Genomic DNA, 14,036 nt, shown 5'->3' on the forward strand with positions numbered 1-14,036 from the left:
AATATTGGTGTATTTATTTTTAAAGAGAACTGCAAAGGATACAAAATTGTGTATGAACTAGAGAAGGTGAATCCAACACGTCTTTTCCTCTGTTGCTATTTTTAGCTAAACCAAAAGGCATTTAGTGTTAAATTGCTGTAAGAAAATGCATCCATCACCTTTTTTTGTGGAGGTCATTGATGTGGCAGAGCATCTGGACCAAAGCCTTAGTGAGTTCTTGGGTCAAAGGAGAGCACTCTGGGTACAGGAGTGGGATCACTCTGGGTGCAGGAATGGGATCTTTAAAATAAATTGCAGTTCTGGAAAGGACACTCCATGTTGCTCCTTCTGTTGAATTGTCCAGTGACAAATAGTGTCCATGCAGTATGAGGCCTCAGGGGCCTTTGTCAGTCCTAGATTTGAGCAGCTTTTACTACCTTTGTGTACCCATAGTGACAGAGTCTCAGGTGTCATTCATCAGCCAGTTTTATTGTGTGTAACATGTACAGAGCTCCAGATATATCACTTTTTTCTTTCATTAGTGTAACCAATATAATGATTGGACTGTAATTAGTCACTGTGGTTGTTTGTTGTAAGTGGAGATTCAGTTAAATTATTTAAGAGAATAACAACTCCAATTCAAGACTAGATGCATGTGTTGCTACACTTTGCTGTCTGATCTGAAAGTTTACATTACATTCTTGTGCTATGGTAGAATGTCCTTGGAGTTTCCCCTCCTGTGGCCTGTCTTAGGGCCCTCCCTGCAATCACAGCACACACTGCTGTGCTCTTGATTTGTTTCTGACAGATGCAGCTCAGAGGCTGCAGACATTTCTATTTTCTGCAGCCACCTCTACAGGTCTCAGCTTGGTCTCCATGCCTGTAGTGAGAGGCAGGAGTAGAACTATCTGGGAATCTGCAGATCTGCTTAAAGCAAACTACTGTAGTGCCATTCTGGTAGTGTGCTTTTAGCACAAAATACCCACCAGTAAAAATGTCCTGGGTGGTTATTTCTCCTGCACCATGTATTTTCTTATTTTTTACGACACAAACACTTTCTGTAGTCCTTTTGCATTTGTTTTATAGGCTTGCACTATTTTTAAAGCAAAAGGAATTTAAGGACAAGCAATCTCAGGATTGGTAAGTGAATGATAATACCTTGCTTGCCAGAGGATGTTCATCTTCAAAATGGCAGGCAGTCCTGGCAAGGTGTGAGTTCCTCTTGTCTTCTCAGGTGTCTTGTTTCTTGTCATAACCTGTGTGTCAAATGGGGAGAAAGCTGGTGCTTTCCAGGTTCTCAGCCATCATTGTGTGGATTCCAAGTAGCCCTAATTTTAGGCCACTTGTACTGTTTCAAAGCAATCTGTACCCCTTTTCCAGGGGAGAAAGGGTGGGAGAGTATAAAAGCCTTGAAGACCCTTTTGCCTGCACTGGTGAAAACCCTTCATACTAAGACAGTGATGCCCCAGGACTTCAGTTCCTTCAGGAAATTTTAGCTTTACTCCTTGAATCAGTGCTACAGGTGAATAATGAGATATTAATGTTTATAGGATCAGTGAGCTGCTTCTTTGCCACATGCTGAGTTGTGCTGAGCTTCTCTGGTATCTATTGGCCTCCCTCATCTTGACAAGGCTTTCATAGGTATATTCCTGTAAAACTGGTTTAATTTAGTAGGAAGATGCAAGTAAATTTATAGTTTTGCATGACTGATTTGAGAATTTGTGAGGTACGTCTAACCACAGTCCAAAAATCCCTTAAATAACCATTGACCTAAGTTACTATAGAAATGTTTTCTCCTTAAAAATTTGGTTTATTTGGCATTAAGCCTCAGTAATGGCAAGTTGATGGTCATGTGTCACTCCAGAGAGACAGCTGTGTGTTTAATGTCCCACATAGCAAAGGAGAGATGGCATAGTGGCATTACTCCTTATTTTCACCTGTGCAAAATCAGCAGGCACAGACAGATAATACAGAGTCCATACCTGTAATCTGGGGCAGAGGGAAGCATCTATGTTCATTGAGACAGAGAATACCTGTGCAATTTCACACTTTTCTAGTTTTTGCATATACTCATTGCACTTGCCCATTTACCTTCCATTGCAGCACTTCACTTCTATGTAGTGCAGCACTTCAGAATTTCAGAAATGTGCAGATTCATATCTAAAACTGAATTTTTCAGCTGAGGTTTTTGAAATTCCAGAGCTCTAAGATTGAAGTACTTAATATGGTTCTTTCCTTCCTTGAGTCTTAAAAGGAGTACACTCCTGTACAGGAGTGGAGGCTCTCTGCAGCCCAGGAATGTTTGACCTTCAGGCAGAAAATGCAAAAAACATTATTAATTTGAAACTTTAGCACTCCTTCCTGGAAATCCACTAAACCATTCACTCTAAAGATATCCATGAAGAAAGTGCCTAATGAGAAAGTTTTCTTGCTGCTGAAATTCACAAGGAAGGTGGTTTTCAATGTCAGTGAGCTGTATTATAATGCTGAACAATACTGGTGCTGGTGCATAAAACCACAGTTTACAGCTGTACAGACACAGGTCAGATGTGTGGAGATCTTAGGATTAATGTTTTTAGGACAGTTGTATTGTTTAGGGTTGGGGAAGGCTGATTTTAAGGAGAAGCCTACCTTAAAATTGAATTAAAATTAAGTGCAGTATCAGGGAAGGTACATGTGAAATATTCAAATAACCACTGATTTAAAACCTTGTATTTTGGTGGTAGACCAAACAAAAGGTTTCAGCACAAAATAAATTTTTTGGGGGGAGGAGTGGGAAGTTGGGTGCATCAGAAAAGGAGCATTTATGAAAAAAAGTGATGAATTGAGAGCAGGACATTTAAGATGAGCACACAGATACAATCACTCAAGGGCTCTGAGTGAATCTGCAGATCCTGCAGACCTCTTCCATTCCTGCTGCAGGTCCCTATGACAGTCTCTACCTGCCAGGTGGTGATGCAGTGAGACATAACAGGACTGTGATGCAAGCTCTGCTATTACTTAGACTTCATTACTTAAATAGATTCAAATACACTTACAACTATGCTTAAAAGTATTAGCATAAATCATGAAAACTGAATGGCACACAAAAATAAATTAACTGAGTCTGTTTGGGGAGGCTATATCTTCAGTTATTTCTTATCCTGTTTGTTCGTTTAATGAATTTTGCCAATTAGCAATTAATTTGCAGTAGGTCTCCTAGTCATTAGTGTGAATTAGCAAGGTTTTGTTGGCGGAATGCCTCGAACATTAAATAAAAACCCTGTATTATGTAAAACCTCAAGGGTACTCCATGGTGAGATCCTGTACAGAAATTGAACTGCAGAGAGTCTGCCCCAGTCCCAGCCCTTGCTGTGAAGGTGTGGTGGATGCTCTGTTCTGATCTTTTTAAACTGCATGACCCAACTCTGGAGCAATGTCCTCCACCTTCAGGGGAGAGCAGGGCAGGTCAGTGCCCTGTATTCCATCCTCCCAGACCGTGTGCATTCCAGCAGAGGCTGTGCATCCCAGCCTTCTCTCTGTACAGGCAGGCTCTGGCACTCTGGCTTTGGTGTTGACTCACAATTTTCTGTAGCTCTTTATTTTTCTCTTGGTACGTGCAGTTCATGTGTTTAATGCAGGTTGTTTATAGCAAGGACAAAGGATTACAGTCCTTAAATCAAAAGTGATGTTGGTGTAATTATAAGCACAGGCTGGTATTGCAAAGAGGGCTGTAGGGAGAGGCTGTCAAAGGAGAAGAGCATCCAAAATATAGTAACCTCAAAAATCCCAGCTAATCAGTTTTCTGACGGGAGCAATCTGTTTCCCAGGTATTATTATTATATGGGGACTTTAAAGATAATAAATAACAATAATAGTCTGCTATGAGGAAGAAAAGAAAAGGGCAAATGCCATTCACCTCAGAAGCTGTGGTTGCTCACTGGAGTTCTCCAAGGAACATAATTTTCCTCAGCCCCTGAGGAGGCCTCCATCCATGACAACACCAAGAACATCCCAGGAGCTGTGGTGTCAGAACTAAGGTTGCCTGAAGGAGTGTTTTCATTAATGCAGAGATATGGCCCACAGAAGCCACATATCCCAGTGCAGACATCATGACCCAGAGGGCTCTTCTCTGGGCTGCTGGCTGGGCCTTGTGGCCCCTGCAGGTTGCCTCATTCTTTGGGAATGAGGGGCAAGTGAGCACCACTTCCAGCATGGTGCTGCTTCTCTGGATATCTGCTTGAAAGACCAAAACAAAGAAAGGCTTCCTTGGTCTTACCAGAGCTGTACAGAGCATGAAGACTTCTCTCTTGCAACAAGGCAGCCCAGCTAACGGACCTTGGCTAACAGATTATCAGCAGCATTTGAGTAATAGACTGCTCATTTAGTTTTAATACATTTTGCATAGAGAGCAATCAGCCTTCATCAGTCTTAGAGATGAATTGGCTTAGCCAGCTAAATTCTAAAGATATTAGTCTGACAGCAGCCACATAAATCATAACATTTTCTTAATGATGGTAAAATTAAAATATACTCTTGCTTTGAGAAACCAATGAAGCCTTCCTGTTTGCAGGTCCCCCTGCCTGAATTAAAAGGAAGCTTAATTGATGTGGTTTTAAACTAAACTCGCAGTCCCACTCTTCCTCAGCATCTCTAATGTTCCTTTCTTTGAAGTTAAATTAATTTGTCCCGCCTCTCCCTGCTCCGTCCTCTAATCTTCAAGAGTGTCAGTGAAGATCAGACCCCTGTGGGACATGATCCAGATGTGCCCAACATCACAGCTGAAGGCTTTGCCAGCTTGTTTGCACTGCCAGTAGTTGTTTGAGCTAGTGGAGGCCTCCCAGGAGAAAAGCTTGTGCTCTTCCTCTAACCTACAAACCAAGACCTCCTGTCTGTCTACCTACCTAGCCAAGGATGAACTTTTCTTGTCCTTTGTTCCTGAAGCTGGCTTGGTGCCCAGCATGCTTTTGCTAGAAGGGAAATTAACAGAAAGAAATCTTGCCTTTGGCAAAAAAGGCTCCGATGTGTGGTTTTGGGGGCAGGGGTGAAGACAGCCTCTCAGGGCTGTGATAGTCACACAAATATTGTGTCCACAAGCTCTTCAGTGGGGAGATGCTGGGTTCATTGTGTCCCCCAAGTTAAAGGTAGTACCTTCTGGCTAGGTCAGCCCATACATCCCCAAGGGGAGGCAGAGCTGGGTGTGTCACCCATTTAAATGTTCTTTATGATTCCTCGTGGCACAGGAGCAGTTCTTTGGGCTGAATCCTCCTGCTTTCAGGGATGTCTTCCTGATGTTCTAGCCTGACTACTCAGTCTTCTGCTGAGCTGTGCAAAGTGGCCTTTCCTTCCTTGGCATCCTGCTGCCAGCTGCAGCATGGCACCCATCAAATAAACAGAACATCTCCTGTCCCAGTGCTCTGGGCTGCCTTATCCTAGGGCTCTACCCTGTCCTTTTCAGCAGAGCCTGTGCTGGTAGTCTGCAGCAGAGCTCCTTGGAAAAACCTTTTAGTGAGGTTTTGCTCAAGGTGAGACTCTGGGTTGAAGACTTGTCTGAAATCCAAATGTGTCATAATTTTGACAGGCTTTCTTCTGTTAAAATAATCATTTTGAGGTGAACTGCAAAGAATTGGTTTCTTTACATGTAGGAAAGAAGTATGACACTGACTGCTGTGCAAAAACCCCAGCATTAAGCCAAAGACCTTGAGGGTTAAAAAAAAAAAAAAAGGCAGAGCCATCCTGTAGTCCTTACCTGTGCTAACTGCTTGTATGAAGGCGTGTTTTTGTTTTTTCTCTAGTGCTCCTGTTGGATTCTCTGGGTCAGGCTGGTTTCTTAGAAATCCTCCTCTGATTGTCCTCCTGGTCCTTTGCTGGAGTCTTTCTTGTGGTGCCAATATCTGTCAAAAAGGACCTGGTGCTTCTCAGCATATATCATGAAGGGCCCATTCCCCTGGTGTTCTCTGTGGCATCCATACTCTGGTTTCTTGGCTGAAGTGATGTCATGGAGAAGGCAGGATTTCCCCTGCACTGGTTCTGCACTGGTGTTGTGGAGCAGCTGATGGGACATAGCCATAGCTGAGTTAAGGTTAGAGCTCTCACCATTTGGGGATGTTTGTATAGTGCTCCTGCATTCAGAGGAATTAGGAAGTTCCAGATGGAGCCTCTTGGCGTTTTTGTGTTGGGGCAGTGGACATTGGAAGGATGGGTCTAATTTGGGAGACTGATGTTGAGCTGCCTGCTTTGGGCAACTTCAACCTGTGGCTTATGGGAAGTAGGGTGACCACAGGCCCTCCCAGTGAGCCCTCCTCAGAGGCCAGTTTTAAGGTGGAGTGAATAATGTTTTTTCCTTCAGGTCATTCCCAGCCATGTTGCAGACTCATGGTTGGTTTGGCTGAGGCTTGGGCCCCTGGTCCAAGTAAGAGGTGTGTGCAGGATGGCTGAGGATGCTCTTGCCTGCTGGCTGCTCAGTGGCCTGCTGGGAACTTGGGTTGGTGATTTGGTTGGTGAGGTCACCTTTCCAGGGTTGGATATGGAGGGGCAGCCTGTGCCTGTGCAGAGGGTGTTTGACAATGCAATGCTGAGAATAATTTCTTTCCTGGTGCATCTTGTAGCATAGCTGAGTGCTCTCATTTTTTTCTGGGATGTATCCGCGGGGCTTGGAAACCTGTTCTCCCTGCCATATTGTGCCAGCTGCGTTTGTGCTGCTGGTAATCTAATAAATGCTTGGTCTGAGCAGCTAGCACTCCTGCTAGAGCCCAAATGAATGCAGAGGAAGGACCCTGCTAAGTGTGTGCATTCTTCCTCTCCTGGCCAGCTCCAATTCCCTTTCATAGCTCACATCTGATGCTTCCTCTCTCACCTAGCCCCTTAGCTCCGATGTAAATGTGTGTGCACACTTCTGCCAGTCAAGTAACTGTGCTCTCTCTGTCTCTCCCCTTTGTTACAAAGCCTGCTCTGTAAATGAATCCCACAGGTCTGGGGCTCAGCAGGTAAAAGGAGAAGTGAGTCTGTTAGCGCATGAGTCTAATCAGGCCGGCTAAAGCGAATAAAGTAGGGCAGCATTGCACATTAGCCGCTGTGTAAATGAGCCCTTTGATGGGCTGGGCACCGCGGGAGAGGGTTTGAAGCCAAGAAGAACTTTTGTTGTTAATTCAGTGACACATGGAAACTGTAAAACAGCGTGTCTTGCACACACACGAGAGAGAAAATAAAAGCCCTCACGACCGGGCTTTTCAATACCTGCCCTCGGACCTAGTCTGAAAACTTTCAGCCCCTGTCTCCCTCTCTTACCACTTGATTTTCCTTTCTCTCCCTTTCTTTTTTTGTTCCCCCTGCACTATAAAAAGAAAAGCTCTCTTGCCTTTTGAACTAGACGGCTGTGAGTGAGGGCTATCTCTGAGCTGTGTGGCTCTGTTACCTTTGTGTTCCAGATGAAACTGCCAAGCTCGGTGGGACAGAAGAAGATTAAAGCCCTGGAGCAGATGCTGATGGAACTCGGAGTAGGTGAGTAAAGGGGGCACGAGAGAGAGAAAGAGACACACAGAGCTAGCCTTTGTTCTCGAGATGGGCTATTTTTTCCCCTAGTAATACAGCCAGTTTCTTGAATAACAGTATGTGAATGGTTTTTAAAATATTTTATGTGTTTAAAAAAAAGAGAGGGTAAAAGCCAGAACAAGATGCACAGGGCTTTTTTTTTTTCCTCCCAGTAGAAAAATCTTTTAAAAGAGCCTTTGTTTCTCTCTTGTTTGGGCCTTTTTAACCATCAAGAGAGGCAGCACAGTATTAGGAAGGCAAATCTCAGCCTTGCCAGGAGAGGTACTTCTAAGTGTGTTAGTGACCACGGCACGAGCATTGTTCAGGGCTGCCCTGTCTTGCTTTTAAGCTTCATTTCCTCTTAATTTACTGCTCACGGTGGCAAGTCCAAAATGCATCTGGGACTGTTCATCCCCCCTTTATAGGTTGCATGCTGTGTGAAAATCTGGAGCATCTCTGCTGAAAGGCGAGTAAACACACATCCCTCACTCTTGAACTCGAGTGTCTTAGCAGCTGAAAGAAGGGTTCACTTAACATGTACAATACCTGCTCGTGGCTAGAGGGGGAGAAGTGCAGCCCATGGCCAGCAGCTGCTCTCCATGCAGTGGGGACAGTTTGCAGGTATTACAGGTCCCAGCATGCAATGTCTCTTGATTAGACACCTGATGATCCCTTCCCCCTCCCCACTGTGGCTGAAGAGATATTTAAAGGTAGGAAAAGAGAAAAATAGAAAGAAAAACAGAGACCTTGTTAATGATTTGCAAGAGATTACTGAGCCCAGCACTGACTTCTGTTAAGTGTTAGTTTTTTGCACCAACTGGTTTATGGTTGATTTGTTGTCTCGGAGAGTGTGCCATTCTGAAGGCCTCCTGTGGCTGGTGAAAGTGGCTCAGCCAGAGTGGTTTCCTCTTTCTGCTGTAGACCTAAGGGAGATGCTGTTTGTGTGTGCTAGGGAAGCCTGGGGGAAGCATGTAACTGCTTCTTGGAGCTCACTTTCCATGAGGGTAAGGAGAGGTCCCTGGTCTGCACTCCTGCCTCACAGAACACACATATATTGAGGGTCTCTTGGGGTTCTGGCCCCACTGTGCCTCTCAGACTGCAGAACCACACCTGGGCTTTGTGGGGATGAACACAGTTCCAGCAGGAAGGGGTCATGTTGGCAGCCCTGCAGATGGGGGCCACTGCTGTGTATCAGGGCAAACATGCAGAGCTTCATCCTTTCCTTCTGCAGAACTTGCAGCTCTTCCTGGCTCTGTGTGTGCACATGGTGGGGTGCAGCCGAATGCAAGGTGTGGGGAGATGATCTGATAGTTGCTGCTACAAAGTTCTGTAACACAGCAGCAGAGAGTTCTCTGCCTTGAACCTGCCCTGGGAGGAGCAATAAGAGAGGCAGCAGAGCTCAGCCTGTCCACCTGTTGTTGGTGAAGGTGTAGGGAACAGCAGGAGCTCTTCTGCCCTTTGCAGCAGTGTGGATCCAATCTCTCTGTAGACAGAGCTCCCTTCATGTGACCTGGTGGGTGGCAAGGTTGAATCATCTGGTCTTCCATCATGCTTCACTTGCTGAGTCCTGGATGTTGCAGGTTCACCCGTAGTTATTGGTCAGAACCAAAGGACAGCCTGAAAAATAGGTGTGCAGCCCTTGGGGACACCAATTGCTACTGATCCATGTGATTGGAGCAAGGCTCTGGCTGTATCTTTGTGGGAATGAAAGAACAGCCGAGACCTTCATAGGGATTTTTCATGGTAGGGCTGTAGGTCTGCATGTTTAACAGTGTGTCTTTTTCTCCCTAGATCTCAACCCTATGCCCACAGAGGAGATTGTGCAGATGTTCAACGAGCTGCGGAGCGACCTAGTGCTGCTGTACGAGCTGAAACAAGCCTTTGCCAACTGCGAGTATGAGCTGCAGATGTTACGGCACCGCTACGAGGCCCTGGCCAAAGCTGGGAGCATCGGCCCCCTCAGTGTGGAAGGCGCCCATCCAGATGGCCAGACAGGGCTGGGCATCGAGGAGGGCAAGGGAGATACCAAGGACCAGATCATTGATGTAGTAGGAGCACCACTGACCCCCAACTCGGTGAGAAGGAAGGTCGGGGGGGCAGAACAGGGCGCACTCAGGTCTCCGACGCAGATGCCCTGACAAGCGCTGGGGATGCTGCCCTGCTCTCCCTCCAGGCATGCGCGTCCAAGGGAGCAGAACACGCCTGTTCCCCCCCAAGTCCCAGTGCTGCTCTCTGGGCTTGTCTCCTGTGCTGGACAGTGTTCTTGGTGCTACAGGTGGGGTCAGCAGGGCTTTCGACATCCTGCATGCAGGCAGATGGCTTGGTGTGGGTGCCACCGTGGACCAAAGCGGTGAGGCTTTAGGTGATGAGAGCTTGTTCTAAGGCAGCAGCAGTACAGCTGCAAACCTGAGGCATTTTCCTTCTAGACAGCCTCTAAAGGGTTGCTCAGCAGAGGGAGGCGAGTGGGGAAAGCAGTCTTCAGGTGATGAGACATGACCTGCCCAAGACCCTGGAGTCAAGCAGTAGCCCTGCCTGGAGCAGGAGGCTTGGGAAGGACAGAGGTGTTTGAAGAGCAAAGGAGGGTTTCTATACTCTACTTCCAGTGCCAAGAAAGAAAAGCCAGGCCTAGGGCTTCTTCCAGTGCAAGCCCTGTGGCAATGTCCTGTGCATGTACCTCTGCAGGATGTGAATCACCGGCCTCTCCTCCCTGCCTCCAGGAGGGCAGGTTGCCCAGCCCCTCACCACTGCCTCAGGGCCAAGGGTAAGCCTGGGGATCAGCTGAGGCTGCTTTCCCCTCTGTGCAGTCCCCTGGCACAGCTGAGCTGAACTGCCTGATGAAAGCTGCCCATCTCCACACCGTGGCATCCCCGACGCCTCCGATGCACTGCCCCTGGTAGCGGCACAGACCTTTACTTTCTAAAATGTATAATGTATTGCAGGATATTGAGAACACCTTATCTGTCAACGGCAGAGGCGACACGTTAACCTGGACTTGAGTAATGTCCTATTTGATTGTGACAATGTTGAGTCGTAAGGAAGAGTTCCACTGAGACAGGTTCATGTTTGTAAAGGAGTCTTTTGAATTATTATTTTTTTTCCCTTCTGCATTCAATCTGGAATCTCACCCATCCCTCCCTGCGGTCTGGAGTGTCCTGGTTTGCAAACTTTTCGGGTTGATTTACAGTACACTTGGTATCCCTTGAGAACTGGCTTGTTGGGAAGGTGGGAGAGATGGTGGTGGTGGCTGTAACTGCAGGAGGAGGGAGCCCATGCGTGTGTTTCTGACCACATTGTTCCTTGGTGCCACCTCCTGGAGTTGGAAACAAAGGCATGGGCCCAGGCAGCACAGAGAGGGTTAAACTGACCTGGTCTCTGACATATTTGAAAGAAATATAATCAAGTTAATTCACTGCAAGGCAAATTCAGTACCTAAAGGGCCCCCATGTTAAATACAGCACTGACCTTTACCGGCTGATTACACAAAGACGACACAATTAGATTAGTCCAAGACAAAAGGTCAAGCACATTCACACTGTGACCATTTTTTGCTACCTTTTGAGGTGGGGGGAAATTACATCCCAGCTGGAGGGGTATTTTGGAGAGGAAGAGGATGGGGCTGCTGTACCATGTTCTGCCTGGTTCAGATATGTTTGGAGAGTCAGGCAGGGCCTGGAACTGTGCTTGCCCTGAACCTTTCTATGGTTGTTGGGCTGTGTGGTGGTGGGAGAGATCAACACCCTGCAGCCCAGAGCCAGCTTTTCCAAAGATAGGCCAAGCTGAGTAGAGGTCATGTCCTGGTGATCCTCCCTGCCCTGCCTGGAGCTGGCAGATGCAGCTCTGGTGCCTCTTGTCCAGCATCATGGCTGAAATTTGCCTCTGGACGATTGTAGGGCTTGGGGGGGATGGCTGGTGGGTGCATGCATGTGTCCCCACCCTGCATAGCAATGGCCCCAAGGTGTCCCAGGCCATGGTGGGGACAGCAAGGCCAGGACATGGTGCTGAGGAAGCAGCCTGTGGAAGCACAGCTCTTTGTCCCCGCCCCACGGCGCTGGCAGCAGGGCAGCAGTGTGGCTGGTGGTGGGAACAAGCAGCTCTGGAGCACAGCCGTGCTTTTTGATGGCCATTCCTTCCCTCTCCTTCTGCAGCTGTGGGTGCTTGGCCATGACACCTGCCCTTGTCCTGCTGCAGTGGTTTAACCCTGCCATGCCAGCCTTCATCTCCCACGTTCAAGTGTGTGCTTTGCCACTGAGCTGCCAGGGCCTTTGGGGGAATCATTTAATCTCCCTCCTTCAAATTCCTCTGAGTTGGAGAATCCCTTTGTGCTGTCTAGCACTGCCTGTCCATGGCACTCTACATGTTGGATTAAGCATGGATTAACTCAGCCTCCAAACCAGCTGCTCCCCTGAAGCCAGATTTGTTTCCCTGGAGAGAAGTATTTTGCTCCAGATGTTGGAGGGAGTGAGTGGCAAAGCCAGGAATAGGACTCGGAGTCCTGACTCCTAAGTGCTGCCTGGCATGCCTGGATTCTTTTCTAGGAATTGGAATGAATGGGCAAAGGCACACCAGGGTCTTTGGAGATACTGTTTTTGTCAGCAGCTGTCTGCCAGCACCCTGCTTGGCCAGCCCTGGGGATGGGGACATGTCAGCAGGGTGTGTCAGTCAGGCTGGGAGCAGCACCTGCCTCAGAGCCCGTGGGGCAGTGGGAAGCCTGGTGCTGTCCTGTCCTGTTGTGTCCACCACTTTTCTCCTACCCTGGCTACCTGTTCACCCTCTCCCAGGGCCTGCAGTGCCCATGGCTGACCATTAAAGCTGAGCTGGGATCCCCCCAGTGCTGTTTGAGGCTGACCCCGGTAGGGACTTTACTCGGGGCCTTCGGGAGGTGAAAGGTGAGCCGAACTCGGAACAAATTAGTTCCAAGCAGAAGTTCAGCCAGTTACTCCAGATTGGATCCTTTGATTTCCACAACTCAGACTCCACTCAGTGATCTGTAATGAGTGACTCTCAGAAATCCTCACATTGCAGCACTTTGTTCCTGAGCTCACAAGTCAGCCCATTAATGGGTAAAGGAAAGGACCTTGAGTCTAAGAAGTCTCGGGTTCAGAGTCAGAATTATTTGACTTTTAAGCTTCCTTTATCTGAACTCCTGCTGACTTCTTGTTTTCTGAGCCTGTTTGAAAGCTAGAAGTTACATTGTTAAGATCAAACATTCTCTCTTTCCAGATGGAGTTACAATATCTGTCTTTTATATATATATATTTTAATATATATAGTGTATATATACCAGGGTGTATATATATTCTTCTCTTTTTTTTAATCGTTCTTTCCATTAAAAGAAACTAGACTTGTAAGCTCTTGTAAATTATAATGTAAAACATTTTTTTTAACCAGACAGTTCCCAATTTTGCCCGAGGCAACTGGAATAGCTGTGCCACGGAAGGCAATAGGAAGGTGATTAATATGAATTTGTGACATATTTGAAAGATGGGTCTTTTGCCATATAAAGATTATCAAACACATGTGCTCTTCCCCATTAATTCTGCAGCCCTCCCAGGAAAGCCACAAAGCCCAGCTCCTTTGTTTCCAGGGTGGGTTTTTGTTTTTTAAATGTACCTTTCGGTCCCCTTGATTACCCTGTATTTGATTTTTATAGGGCATCTGCTCACTCTGCTGTGTGGGTTCTCTGGCCCTTTTATTTCCCCGTTAATCGGATCCCGCAAAGGCAGCGGTGCCAGGGCCTCTGACGAAATCCGTGTGTGTGTTGTATTTAACTTTCAGCCGTGCAAATTCCATGCTCTGTTTGCCGTCTGCCCGGCGGGAACTGGGGGCCGCTTCCCGCCAGGGGAGGCAGCGGGGCCTCCCACGCTGTGCTCTGCCGCCGGGAGCAGGGATGGGCAGGGCCGGCTCCTTCCCGGGAGCGGCTCCCTGCTGCCTGGGCCGTGCCCCGGGCGCTGGCGGGCTGGGCAGGGGCTCTGCGGGGCGGGGGGAGCGGGAGGCTGCGGGGCTGTGCCAGGCTGCAGCCACCGTGCCACTGCCTGCCGTGCCCTGGGGGCTCTGGCAGCTCCTGTCCCTGCAGCGCCCAGCACACGGGTACCTGGGGCACCCCACGCTCAGAGCCCAGCTCTGGGTGCTGCCCCTGCCCTGCCTGTGGGCAGAGGGTCCCTGTGGCACCTGGCACAGTCTCTCTGCAGTGCAGCGGGAATGTCCCACTTGGTGACAGTGGCTCCAGCTTTCCTAGGGCTGGGTGCAGCCCTGAACCTTCTCTGAAGGGGAGCTCCCTGCAGCTTGCCAGCCTTGTGCAGGTGTATTGGTGTGCACTGCCCACAAGAGGGATGAGTTTTTTGAGGAGCCCTGGTTTTTTGTCAGCCTCCTGATCTGCTCCTGGGATATATCACAGCAGGTCTGGATAGCAGAGGAGCATTTCCCAAGTCCCATGTCAAGTATCCCAGACACAGCTGCCCATGGCACAGAGCTGTTCTGCCCCTCTCTGAGTGTCCTGCTCCTTAGGGCTTGGTGCACACTGGCATGCTTGGTCAGGGCTCGTAGGGCCA

General features: G+C 48.0%; 1 protein-coding gene across 3 annotated transcripts in view; it reads left to right on the forward strand.

Annotated features, from left to right (window-relative positions):
* Nucleotides 1-13,004, forward strand: part of DMAP1 (DNA methyltransferase 1 associated protein 1) — a 31,275-nt gene extending 18,271 nt beyond the window's left edge. For 2 of the 3 annotated variants that reach the window (XM_079313919.1, XM_079313921.1), the window contains 2 exons: nt 7,386-7,458; nt 9,280-10,558. In XM_079313919.1, the coding sequence (XP_079170045.1) occupies nt 7,386-7,458; nt 9,280-9,626 (420 nt within the window). In that variant the 3' untranslated portion in view covers nt 9,627-10,558. Of the gene's footprint in view, nt 1-7,385; nt 7,459-9,279 lie in introns of all 3 variants that reach the window. The other variant, XM_079313920.1, reaches the window with a different exon arrangement.
* Nucleotides 13,005-14,036: the final 1,032 nt, after the last annotated feature.

The sequence above is a fragment of the Erithacus rubecula genome, assembly GCF_903797595.1.
Source record: "Erithacus rubecula genome assembly, chromosome: 10".
Lineage (NCBI taxonomy): Eukaryota > Metazoa > Chordata > Aves > Passeriformes > Muscicapidae > Erithacus > Erithacus rubecula.